Here is a 14,027-nt window from a genome sequence, read left to right as displayed (position 1 = left end):
AGTGGTAAATACCAGTGGGAAACTCGGATTTTTTCACATTTAGGAAATGAGATGGGGTTCTACCCAAAGTCAAGCACCATAAAAGTAACGTAAAAGTAACGAGTAACGTAAAAAGTTACTTTTCACAGAGGGTAACTAAGTAAAGTAAGGGATTACTTTTTTAAGAAGTAACGAGTAACGAGCAAACACTACTTTTTAAAAGCAACTTCCCCAACACTGTCTATGAGTTTATGAGGCACATGATATTTTATCATTTGACCCTGCTAAATCCGCAAACTTTTTTTTGCTGCCATTACACAGAGTAGACATAGCCCGCTGTTAACCCTGGCACTGGGGTTTGTGCCACCTGAATTCAAGTTGCAACAGCTGCTACTGAAGCTCCATTTCCAAAGCTCACACCTGCTCTCTTCCCAGCAAATAGTTCCATAACGGCTCTCCAGCTGATCCAGAACGTGGTGGCGCGTGTACTGACAGGAACTAAGAAACGAGATCACATTTCTCCTGTTTTAGCTTCTCTGCACTGGCTCCCTGTAAAATCCAGAATTGAATTTAAAATCCTACTATTAACTTATAAAGCTCTAAATGGTCAAGCTCCGTCACATCTTAGAGAGCTCATAGTGCCATATTATCCCACCAGAACTCTGCGCTCTGAGAATGCTGGGTTACCTGGGTTCCTAAAGTCTCCAAAAGTAGATCAGGAGCCAGAGCCTTCAGCTATCAGTCTCCTCTCCTGTGGAATCATCTTCCTGTTACGGTCCGGGAGGCAGACACCGTCTCCACATTTAAGACTAGACTTAAGACTTTCCTTTTTGATAAAGCTTCTAGTTAGGGCTGGCTCAGGCTTGCCTTGGACTAGCCCCTAGTTAGGCTGACATATGCCTAGTCTGCCGGGGGACCTCCTATAATACACAGAGCCCCTTCTCTCCTGCCTCCTACTGTTGCTGTTATCATTAGTCATATTTCTACTGTTATACAAATACGACTATTATCCAGTCCCTCCAGGATCTCGCGGCCCAAAACCCCCTGAATTTTTTTTACGGGAAATTGTGGCAAATGACAAATATTGTTAACTATAATTAGTTTCAAAACTCGAATAATGTTGCAAAAAATCCTGAGTGTATACTGTAGCTCTCAAACCAGACAATGTGACTGTAAAACAACATGTAAGCTACATCTTCTGTAAACATAACAATTTAATGCATTCAACACATATTGTATGCATTTAAACAGTGCAAATTCTTATGTCAATACAGAGCGTTTCTCCATACTGCAATGGCATTAGCGCATTTGATGACGCGTGTGATGATGTTTCAAATGACCTCGCATGCATGACGATTTCTGGTCGGCCGGAAAATGCGGAAAAATCGTGGGACTTCTGAAAAATTGCAAGCCCCTGCAAATATTGCAGACTTTCGTTGAATTTGCATTAAGTATTGCGATCTCAAGATCGCGATTTTCTGGAGGGACTGCTTTATGTATCATCTTGTCATATGGATTACTCCAAATTTGTTATTATGCTGATCTGTTCTGTACGACATCTATTGCACATCTGTCTGTCCTGGGAGAGGGATCCCTCCTCAGTTGCTCTTCCTGAGGTTTCTACCATTTTTTTTCTCCGTTAAAGGGTTTTTTGGGGAGAGTTTTTCCTTATCCGCTGTGAGGGTTCAAAGGACAGAGGGATGTCGTATGCTCTAAAGCCCTGTGAGGCAAATTGTGATTATTGATATTGGGCTTTATAAATAAAATTGATTGATTGCCATGGGGTGCACAAGCTAACTTCTTCATCTCATTAGTGGTCTGATAAACAGAAAGAGAAAGCCAGAGTGGGGTGAGGCACTGAGCAAGTCAGTGCAGTGAGTGCAGCTCTACAATGGAATAAGATGTTACCTATTTTAAATAGAAAAATGATAAGTAGGGGCCGGGCAGCCTAAGCTGCCAGGACCCTATTGTTTTGCTGCATGCTCTTCATCTTCTTCTTCCGAGGAAATCATACTTCCCATGCGCGAAAAATCACCAAACTTTGCACAAAGGTCCAGTCCCATGCCAGATTGCCTCAGCTGGAAAAACAGGCCAATAGTCCTGATGGTGGCACTACAGCAAGCCTCTAAAGTTCAAAATTTTGAAAATTCACAATGAATCAACCATATATGCTACAGATCTGCAACTTTCACCAAAATGTAGCCCCAATACTGGAGAAACTTTTTTTTTTTTTCAAAAACTGTAAAACTTATTAAACCTATCTCCTCCCACAATTTTTGCTCAATTGACACCAAACTTGCTACAGAGCATCTTCAGACTGTCCTACACAAACCATCCACACAGATTTTTGATTTATCAGAAATTGAGCCTACAGTGCATCAAAATGTTTGACTCTAAACAGTACTGTAAACATATACATGCAAATTCTTGCTAAATACATTTTCAATGTTCATTAAAAAAAAAGACAAAATTTTGGAGTCATGGTAGATGATGTTTGGAAAATATCAGAATTTTTTCTCAAAAACTGAATTTTTTTTACAGCATTTTGAATTTCGCTCTCATGCGAACAATTGGAGTCAATGCAAAAATGGCATTTTTAAACATCAGTTTTTCACTTATGGAGCCAATAAATCATTGTTAAAAACAAATTACCAACATCTCCATGCTGTCTAGATGCAATTTGTGTATTTTCGGATTTTTGTCTTAATAACTGAATTTTTGACAGCCGTTTGAAATCTGCCTTTACACACTAACAGCTGCTGTCTTGCACACAGGTGACTGGCTTAGTCAATTTGTGAAGCTACATGTGACATTTCTGTTTGCCAATTAGCTCAGTGAGATAGAGGATGGTTCTTGGTGTTGAAGATTGTGAGTTCAAGCCTCAGCTCGTGCAACATTTCCATATGAGAAATCTACCCAAACTTTTCATAAAGGTCCAGTCCCATGCCAGATGTCCTCAACTGGAAACACAAGACAATAGTCCTGATGGTGGCGCTACAGCAAGCCTCTAAATTTCAAAACTTTGAAAATTCATAACAAATCAACCATATGTGCTACAGCTTTGGAACTTTCACTTTGAAATTTGCTTTGCCATGGCATGGATGGCTACTGTCTGGCACCCTGATGCTTGGCTTAGTCAATTTGTGAAGCCACACATGAACTGTCACTTGCCAATTAGCTCAGTGAGATAGAAGACAGACCTCAGTCTCAGAAGTTGTGAGTTCAAGCCTCAGCTAAGGAAGAATGGACATTCTAATGTGAAAGTCCTATGTTCAGGCATCATGCTATGTGGATTAGAGACTACCAAGGTTAAAATAATTATGATCCAGGCAGTTTTGCCGAGAGACAAATACTCTTTATCAACACTTTTCCCTGTTATCCCTTGTCTCTTTTCCCTGTTTATTTGGCTTAGCTATCAGTCATTATGCAGAGTCTATCCAATAGCTACTTTTACAGTTAAAAAAATGTTTTCATCTTTGTCACCATGGATAATGTTTAGCTTTAAGCTAGATCAGGCCAGTTTGTTCATAATTGCTAGCAGTTAATGTTATTCTTACTTTCTTGTTCTTGAGTTTTTTCTTTCCTTTGTACATTATGAGTCTGATCACTTCAGCCACTCATCCACAATTTGAAGGGCATGCCATAATTATATGATGTAACTTCTATGTTGTGATATGCTTTGTTTTAGTGTGTGTGTTGCTCACAATTGCCTAATTTTGCCTAAAATTGCCCAGCCCCGACCATTGCTGTGCAGCAGCTATAATTTATAATCGATGTTGTGATGGCTGCCACAAATAAATTCATGTATTCATGTATGCTACAAATGGCAGTTTAAGGTCACTTGCATGTTGTTGTTGTTTTTTTTTTTTATCCATCTTTTTAATGTGTATTGTTTTTGGAAATATGCCCTTTGATATACAGCCTGTGTTTGATTACATTTTTTCCCATGGTCTAGTGTTTAAAAAGTAGGTAAACATCGCAATAAATCCTAATATTTAATTGCAATTTTTGTTGGATCAAAATACTTAAAAATTGCAATACATGTTGAATAAGCACCCAGGTGTCACGACTGTACTAAATCGACGAGTAAGCATTTCATCCTGGCCATAATGACCAATAGCATTCATTTATAAAAGATAAAAATGAGAAAATATGGAGATATGAGGTTGACGGCCAACAGCAACAACATTAAGTTTGTAGCTACATTGTCCGGGCATTAATTACCACCAAAGACTAGTTTGTAATTGTGTATTTCTTGCTAAGCTAAAAAGATTTTTCACTGAATCTCAATAGAGCTTAATGCCATAATGCAGATTTATTTATTTTTATTTTTTTCCCCTTGGATGACTTTGTGGTCTGTGTCTTTAAATTTAAAAGATAACATACTGCATATGTGTGCACATTCCTTAAGGACTATTTTGTCTGTTCTCTGATAAGACAAGCTCTTGGTAAAGGGCCAATAATACCTTGCTTGAAACTACAGACCTGAATCAAACTGGACCAAATGATGCATGTCAAACATAGTCAAACAAATGTTGTCTTTGCACTATTGCAATAACAACTATATTCATGTCTTGGCCAATAAAAATTAAAAATCAACCTCAGAATCAGCAGATTAAGCAAGATAAGCCTCGATTTCTGCCTTTTTTCCCTGTTTTTGTGACTGTTGAGCAAACTGTACTTGTGGACATAGCTCCTGCAAAATTAATCCTATCACAATGGAAGTTTGACCACAACATTTGGTCGAGGTCAATAGTGCACTGCCTTCAGCATAACTTTGAAATAGTTTTTTCAGCTCCCAAAGTGAGCCCAAATACCTTATTTCTATTCTGCTGCTGCACTCACAGAATTTCTTCAGTCTAAAATCTAAACACATCTCACCATCTCAGTCTACTTTTTTAGATGCATGAACCAATTAGTGGTAAAATTATGTTGGAATGCAATCTCAGTGTCTTTCCTTTAATAAACATCCAACAAAATGACATTTTTTTTCTGTTAATACTATATTATACTAGAGATATTTTCTATTTCTACCTTTCCGAAAAAGTCCAAGGTAGTACAAGGTAGCATTATTTGCTGCATTTGTCTGAATTGAATGCATCAGTTTTATCCATTTTCCTTAATGAGAATTTGTGTTCACTGCCATGATAGTTTACAAGGATGATGTTAAGTTGAGATTCACACTTAGAGCAGCGGGTAATGCCTAAAAATGCCTTCTCCATTTCTCAATTAAAATGACATTAGAATTGGTTATTTACATGTAAACATGATTCTGCAACAATGTAGGCCATTTTAATTACTTCTGTTGGTGATAACTGTTGTTCACAGAGTTCATGTCTGTCAAAGCTCCTCTTAAAAGATAATCACAATTTCATTGTTAAATGTAATCTGTGGCTTTTCCAATCATGTGGTCCAATGTGTGTGGTTGGCAGCATTCTTACACAGACTAAAGACAGACAGGCTGATAGAGATCTGACTGAAGCCTGAGGTTTGTCCTTCCTACAGCTGTGAAGGACAGCCTTGGGTTTGAGAAGAGACTGACATTGATTTCTTTGGCCTGGTTATGTGATGGCTGAGACACCCGCCTCTGATCGTTAACATTGACCAAACCCCCTCTTTTTTTTTTTTCTTTCTTTTTTTTTTTTGTTAAAATCATGGCTATCCTGACATGCAGGGACACATACATGGGTACAATTAGAATTTCTGAAAGCTCATGCCTGGGAAGCTGGAAGGTGACTAAATCCTTCAGTGAAATCATCTAATTCGCTAACATGTCACACGTTCTTGCCTTTACCAAATAGGTTTATTGATTTTTCTCTTTTAAGATGTTTCTGGCCTGTCCATTGGCAACAAACACTGTATTAATTCTGGCTACAGGGTGATCAATATAAATGGCTGGCAATGCACTGTTTGATGAAACCAGCATAATCAGCTACTTTACTTTGAACTCTGATAATATGGCATCCATCCCCCAGAGTTATTTACCTGGTTGTATTGTTTTTCATTGCACAGCCTTTATCTAACTAGCATGGATTAGCCCTGATGAAGAAAATGAAAATAATAACAGAAAAAAGTACATATTGGTATCTGTACAGTAGTTGTTTTATGTTATCTCCTAACAGAATAATGCATTAGACCTCCGCTGGATGCCTGCGGCCTATTTGGAGATTGTTTTTTACTACACAACTGTTTTTGAGAAAGTAATGTACGAGAGAGAGGGAAATGTGATGCAGTCAGTGACATGCACATTAAAGCAGCTGAGCTGTGCTTGTGATGGATTCCATTTATTTTCTACAACTTGTTTCCTCACCTTATCTTTCACAATCCGAACCCTTCTTCGCTCTCTTTAAAAAAGAAAAAAAAAAAAAAAGGTAAGGAATTTTCAGTTTCAGCCACCTTTCAAGTTTAGATCCTGCTGCTTGTGTGAGCCAGGCAATGCACAGCTATGCCCTGGACATGGTGTCTGAATGTCTGATGTTGAGATCAGGGCGTGTCTCAGGGGAGATGATAGAGACGGATAGGTCCTCTAATGTCAGATTTTCCATTTTTCTGGTATGTTCTATCATCTTGGTGTGTGCTCATCTTTACAAGCGAGTGGTTGGAGAAAACAGTCGGCCCAGTTTGGGATGGACTACAGACAGGGATCAGAGTTAAATGGCAGCAGGTTGTGGAAGATCATATATGGAGGCAGAGTCGAGACTACATAGAGATGAAGGGATTGTGGTCATGATTCATCTGCTGGTGGCAGTGAATGTCTGATGGGGATAGAGAAATATATTCTGCCTTTGTGTTGAGCCATACAGGAGCAATGAACTGGCAAAGATCTTGCTCGATGATAGTTAAAAAGTGATGAGAGAACACATTTTACACAAGTTTTCTCCTGGGGTGAGCTCTGCAGCTGAGCTGGGGCTGAAAGTATGTCTGATTTGCCAGAGGTTAGATATAAAGATGATGCTAATTAAGAGTAAAGGTAATCTCAATTTTCATAATTTAGCATAAATCACTGAGTAACAAACTGAACTCAGTGCTGGTAGTTTAACTAACTTTATATATGCATCGTGATTTAAGTGGTAAAAATACCAATTAGCCATTTTTTGTGTTGTTAAGTACTGGAACTTCATCCAGTTTGGGGCCATAAAACGAAAAGAATAAGAAAGACAAGAATAATTTAAATTTTTATTTTACCTTTGCTTCTCTACTGTAATCGACCCTTTGCTGAGTCTCACCCCTCAAATGCAGTCTGGCCATAAAAGTGTAACATCAGCCTGCTCTGACAAGGGTCTGACATCGACATGGCTGTGCTCCATAGACTGTCATGCTATCATTTCAGGTCTTCTTCATTTTCAGGCTGGTTTTGTGGATTTTAAGCAAAATGTTGTGCATGGGGCATGTATACGTGAGATACGCAGATATATGTGTCCTCCCTGTCCAAAACCAAATTCAAACCCTGAAAAATTTTGGGTTAACTAGCTAGTGAAGGTATCACCTACTGAATGTACACACACGTTGCTTTTGATATTTAATGATTATAACAGTGACTAAAGACCTGCCCTGCTCTGTGGGAACCAGTGAAGGGAAGCAGGGAAACTTTGCAGATATTCTGCCAGCTCTGTGTGATCACAGTGTGTGCAGATGAACAGTGTCTGGCTTTCCCCGCAGCTCTGCGCCCATCTGCCAGTGAAGGTCCGGGCACTGACAGGGAACTCCAGGAAAAGCCAAACACCATTCATCTGCATACACTGCAATGACAAACTTCTGGATAAAAAATGGCAAAGTTTCCCTTCATATTTTACTGTCTTCTGCTTCGATTGCCAGGTGATGCCGTGGTTCACATTTACACTGTGATGTGTAGACTTTAGGATTTTACTCTTTTCATCTTTTAAACCTCTTTTTGCTGCTTAGTGAGTTTGACATCCTGGAGATATCCATCACACAGAAATTGCAGGCTTCTGTCTGCTTCTTTCTGAAATTGCTTTTTTTGTTTTTCCAAAAATTTGATAATATTTCTTTAGGGAGTGCAGTTAGTTACAGTGTGGGCTCCCTGCTCGTTACAGCTTGATGGACCATCACAAAGGGGCAAGGTTTAGGGAAGGGTCAATGAACCCCCTTCAAACCACCACCCTCTTTTCTTTAATCCTGACCATTGTGACAGCATGCCCAGCCAATGTATTTGTCAAGCAGAATTTGTAAAACTAAATCTGAATATAATTGGTATCAATTAGTCAAAAGTAATGGTTATTACTACTTAATAACTTATGTTTAGAGAAGATGTTGCTTGCTATTTTAGAAGTTACCTGGCTAACCAAGTAATCCTGCTTGATGAGCTGATGGATACTGCATACATAAACACAGCTGACATTCCTATTCTTTTCAATGTATAATGCCGTATTTTACTTTTCTGGCTCATATGTATGACCTGTGAACAAGTGGGTACTTTTTGCAATAAACTCATCCGAGTGGCATTTCATTGCCGGCCCGGCATATTTTGTTATAATTTCGTATCACATGAACTTTGTCAATGTAATCCTTTTTTACAAAGTAGTGTGAACTATTTTCTTAGTAGTTTCAGTAAAACAAATTAGATTTTTCCCTAGGGTAGCTTTGCCTAGCCCAACTTCTTGCAGTGTGAAGTAATTGGCTGGCAAATAATGGCCAACTCTGTCTCATTCTGACGCCGTCAGGGGTAAATGAAGCTGGACAACAATGGAAGTTAAGGGGGTGAAAAGTCAGAGTAGGGCAGGTGGGAGGAGTAATGAATTGGTCCAACAATCCCTGACTGTTACCTGGGAGGCAATTCATTGTGTTGTACCAAAGAACTACGTTTACTTTGAAAGAGACTATATGTAAACTGTACATTTCCTGTGAAAACATGTATTTTGAAAAGAAACAATGTGTGTACCATGCTGAAGTTGACACAGCGTCCCTGAGCGTCAACAACAGACACACCCAGGCTACCTTGCACATCATATATCCACGTGGAAAGTCCATGAACAAGCAATGATATGTGATGAGGTCAGAGTGAAAATGTGTTGATATGCGTTTAAAAATGCCTCCCCGACACTCCCAATTACTGCCATGCACACTCATTTCACCTGATATGTATTTTAGGAGTACAATTCAGAGCATTATTTTTTCCCCCCAAATTTGTTGTATTACTCAACAGTCCAAAAGAAAAATAAATTGAATTTTCAATAATGAAAACAAAACAAAATAAATAATACAAGCAGCAAATCTTCCCATTTGAGCTGCAGGAACCATTACAATTTGGTATTGTCATGCAGTATTTGAAACAACTTATCAAATGGTTGCAGATTTTTCATTTTATATTATTTGTTTATTTCTTCTTGTTGTTGTTGATTGACTAGTCAATTAAATGACAAATAACCTATCTTTGGTTGGCAGAAAACTTAATTCGAGTCTGAAACACTCAGACAAACTCGCACTGATATTTTTACTGTATCCTACAGAGGGAAGTATGAACTTTGTAAGAATGGTTATAAATAATTACACTGCTAATGTGCATATGTTATGTTAGTGCTTAGCGCTATTGTCCAAAGAATAAAGACAACTTCAAGTAATACATAGGTTATGATGATGTACATTTTTGGCCTGTAGATTCATGACCTTGCAAAATAAATGTCATTAAACTTAATTAAACACAGAGACCAATGGATACTGGGTATGAGCTACTATATCTACTTGTAATCTGTCAGGCACAATTTCACCTGCAGTGGTAGAACTGACAACCATGGATCTTTTTTTTTTTTTTTTTTTTTTTCTATGAAATTTAAATTCTCACTCCAAATCATTTGACACATAAGTTTGCAGACTAATGACAGACGCTACAGTTGACTTTGATTCAGCTGCTGCACTCAATCAATTTCTTCACAGCAGTAATTAAGGTTCTGATATAATATTATAATGTTTCGCTCCACTTTATGTGAAGCTAAAATCCAACGAATGAACAAAAAGACAAGAAAAGGTGATTTTGGAGCCAGTTATTGGGCAAGGTGACAAATGTTTCAGCAGGGTTCACTGAAAGTCAGAGTGAGCTTTTAAATCCAAGGTGAGTCACTCTCTAAATGTGTCAGTTAAACCAAAGCTTCAGTATCTTGACATGATGGGGAAAACAACTTGAGATTAATCAGTGAAACAGAGTGAAGGGCTGAGTCGGAGGAAATGGGTTGTTGATCCAGTCTGCCTGGATCACGGACTATGATGGCAGAAGACAGGAAGCTCTCTCCACACCAGTAAAGGTCAGAGCATTCACTGGCTACTGCACTTGTTCACTTACTTTCTCTCTTGTGAACTTTGCTTTAACACTTTTTATTTCCATGGACGGCCCTCGCAGGGAGGCCAGAGGCAGAGAAAGGTCAGAGAATGAGGAGAACATAACTGTGAGGAAGTAGTAAATAGTCAGCCTGGAGCTTGGTGTGTAGTTGTAAACACATTTTGGCTGCAAGAGTATACAAAATCACAAATTTTCACATAAAATGTCTGTTGCTCATGATTTGAATATCCGAGGATGAGGAGAATAAAGTGTGAAGGATAGAGAGAGGTGTGGTGTGGCAGAGATTAAACAGCTGTGGTGTACAACATAGCATAAAAAATAACATCCAGTGTTCATAGCAACATCAGAACAATTGCAGACACATTTTCTCATGAAAAGTCAAACATATAATTTAAGCTTGAGTCATAACTTGAACTGTAGCCCTTTAAATCAGAATGCCAAACAATGGGAATGTCAGCAGAGTGGTGAAGAGAAACTCTGCACATTCGACAACACTTTCACCTTGAAGTGTTAGTGAATGGGGGTGTGGACACATTTTGCTTTTGTAACTTTGACCAACACATTTCCAATAGAATCAGCATTTTTTTTTTTTTTTTTTTTTTTGTACTTTCTGTTTAAACCCAAGCAAAAGGGATAGCAGAAAAGTGTTACCTTCAGCCCCGGGGGTCAGGTCGTCGGGGTCAAAGGTGGTCAGAAGTGAAGGTCCAGGACGTGAGCCATAGGACAGGACAAGGGGTGGGACACACATTGGTGGAGGTCACGGAAAAGCACAAAGACATGGCGGCAGGGAGAGGGAGGAGAAGCAGGAGGCACAACAAAAAAAGATGGAGAGATATGGAAGGAGGAAGAAGGGGGCAGCAACAGGGGAGGATGTTGCAGAGAGTTAAAAAGACAAGGAGGGAATTGGGAAGAAATGGAGGGACATGGCACCGAGAGAAGGTAAAAAGCAGAGGAGGAAACTGGGAGGGAGAGCGGCAGTTCCGAGGGGTTGGGAAGGGAAAGAGGCTGAGTCAATTCCTCTAAAAAAAACAGAACTAAAATAAAAGGAATGAACCCATACCTTGGTCGTTTAACGTCAGGTGCGCCAGACCTTGAAAGGGAAAAAACAGAAAAAAAGAACAGAAAGAGGAAGAAAAGAAGGTCATAAAAGGCACGGGAAGAAAAAAAGCATTGTCACAACGTTGGACTGCAGTTTGTGACAGACATCCTGGGGCAGACTTGGATGTCAGAGTTCAAATCAAAGGTAAAAAACAAGAAAGAGAGATAGAGAGAGAGAGAGCGAATAGTAACAGAAAACAAGCAAACACTTCTTGAGTGAGGTGTGGGGGGTTTAGAAAAAAAAGCATTTTCATTTGGCGCAACCCCCGAAGGCTATTGCTCTCACAAATGCTTTTTTTTCCTCTGGAGTACTTATGGAACACACAGAACTGTTTGGCAGAAAAAGCTTGAACTGAATTCCTCATCTCTTACTGTACACAAATCATAAAAAAAAGAATCGGAGCTCTGCAAGGTCTCACACAGAGAGGGTCAGAGATAAACCTGGATAAAAAAACCTCGCTACGGGATAAAGTGTTTTGTGTTGCCTTTAAAAACTCAAAGCCAAAGATTATTCTAACACAGATGTGAGTATCCAGCAACACAACACCAGCCCAAAATATTTATTTACTGTCTCTATTACTGTAGGCTATAGCACACACATCTTGCCAAAAACACAGATCAATAGATTTCAAAGAAAGATGTCCACAGTGAGATCCAGCTGTGGTTGGTGAACAACAGTTAACATCAAATAGCAAACCATTTTGGATACGTGAAAATCCATCCATCAAAACATTCACAAAATCAATACTGTGTAAAATTTGTAATAAATCATCTTTTTAAGGTCCTAATTTCTCAAAACTCACTGTCAACATCTACCGTCTCCAGATAATCACTGTAGCCAATCAAGTCGCAGCACAATGGCCCCACCAGAAATAGCAACCACATTTTCAAAGCCGTTATTAAGAGAAATGACAACCCAAACAAATCCTACCTGTTGAAGGTCATTCATTTAACTAACTGGAGTAAAAATAGTGAAAACAGAACAAAAGGACCTTACTGTCTCTGATAGACTTTGTTGTACCACCACAAGGAATTTTGTGCTGCATAACTGTGCATGTCAACATGCACACTCCTGTCTAGACTGTGAGAAAATGAAAATAAAGATTCTTAAGCAGTAGTAGAGAAGCAGGGTTTACAACCACAGTGACCTAAAAACATAAGAAATTAGTATAAATCAATTATTGAAAGATAAGGCTTTCATTCTGACTAAAATTTCCTCACTTAAATTTGAGTAATTTATATCAAAAATGTCTTTAAATGGGATTTTGTGGTCTTAACAGGGACATTTATCCTATATAATACCTCTGTTTAAAATATCAGCCTTCCTAGAGCACCTGTTGAGGAAGGCTACTGCACAGAGGATCATCAGGGAGAAACGCCTGGCAGGAGGGATATAATAACATATCTCCTCAAAAATTATAGCTGACGGGGCAGTGCACTGTAAACATACACTGACATGTCTTGTCGTTAGAATTCTTGGAGGCAAACCTTGAAAAGAGAAATAGAACAAAAATGAAACATGGACTTAACTATGGCCTAAAGCAAGGTTTATTCCCAAATAAACTGAAAGGCTAAAGCAAATTGGATTTAACCCCGGGCAGCACAGAATATCAACAATATTATGTCTGTTGGACAAGAAGTCCCAAAAGGTCAAATCGATTCAAGCAAACCTGTCTTTTCATTGATCAATACCGTTTCAAACGTAAGGCTCTCTGCACTACCAACAAACAACAACATCAAATTAACCTCTTACAATCAAGGAAGTACTGTGGTGCAGCCTTGGAGTGCTTTACTTGTGTTTGGAATATCACCATTTAAAAGCATGAACAAGGGTCCAATATACAGAAAATATTCTACAGTAATCTGCTATAAAAGCTATTTGCTACATAAAAGACCCTTCAGACTTGAAAGGACTCACATCACTGCTGGCTGCAGTTTATGAGCACAAGATTTAGCTATTAAACATGTGAATATTTTATATTTGGAATTGTTTCCTTGGTGCTTGGGATTCATAGTTTGGTCCTGTATTGCTCTACATATACAGTAGTATGACTTTTTTTTTTCCAAAGGAATGCAGGTATTCTGTACTCACTGTTTTCTGCAGCTGATTTCAGAACTCTATAAAGGAGAGACAGTCTTTAAAAAAGCATGAATCAATGCCAAAACGTCAGTTTCCAAGCACAGCAAACTCACCTGGGTTCGTCTGTATGACATTTAGACAACGAACTACCAAACTGAGGTGCTCGACAGCTAAGGTTACTTAAACATTCAGTTGCTGCTTTTTTCTTGCAGGCAAACAAGAAAAAGATAGTGTCTAATGTCTCAGAAAACAAATTAACACTCAACTAGGGCTAGCTGCAGCCAGAATGCTCAAAACATGTCCATGCCACCACCAGCGAGTGAGTAAATCAGGATGCAAAGCTCAAGCTCAAATGACTCTTGACTACAAGCTGTTCCTATTGTCTTCTTTCTTAATAACATCTGTGATTCAGGGGCAGAGGAAATGTACAGGCAGAGTGTTTTATTTATCTGGCTGCAGTCCGTTTCCTGCCGGCCCTTTGCAGGGAGTCCAATCATTCTCACTCTGCCTCCCTCTGTTTTTGTTCCCTTGCTCATAATCCATTAAGGAGATAAGGCGAAGGCTCCTGCAATGAAACAG

The 14,027-nt window shown here is 38.9% G+C and overlaps 1 protein-coding gene across 1 annotated transcript in view; it reads right to left on the bottom strand.

Annotated features, from left to right (window-relative positions):
• Positions 1-14,027, bottom strand: part of LOC126404194 (neurexin-2-like) — an 813,153-nt gene that overhangs the window by 601,769 nt on the left and 197,357 nt on the right. Inside the window, exon 4 of the mRNA XM_050067247.1 lies at positions 11,331-11,360. Within this exon, the coding sequence (XP_049923204.1) occupies positions 11,331-11,360 (30 nt within the window). The remainder of the gene's footprint in view (positions 1-11,330; positions 11,361-14,027) is intronic.

This window comes from Epinephelus moara, chromosome 17 (genome assembly GCF_006386435.1).
Source record: "Epinephelus moara isolate mb chromosome 17, YSFRI_EMoa_1.0, whole genome shotgun sequence".
Taxonomy (NCBI): Eukaryota; Metazoa; Chordata; class Actinopteri; order Perciformes; family Serranidae; genus Epinephelus; species Epinephelus moara.
This window is presented reverse-complemented; position numbering and strand designations above follow the sequence as displayed.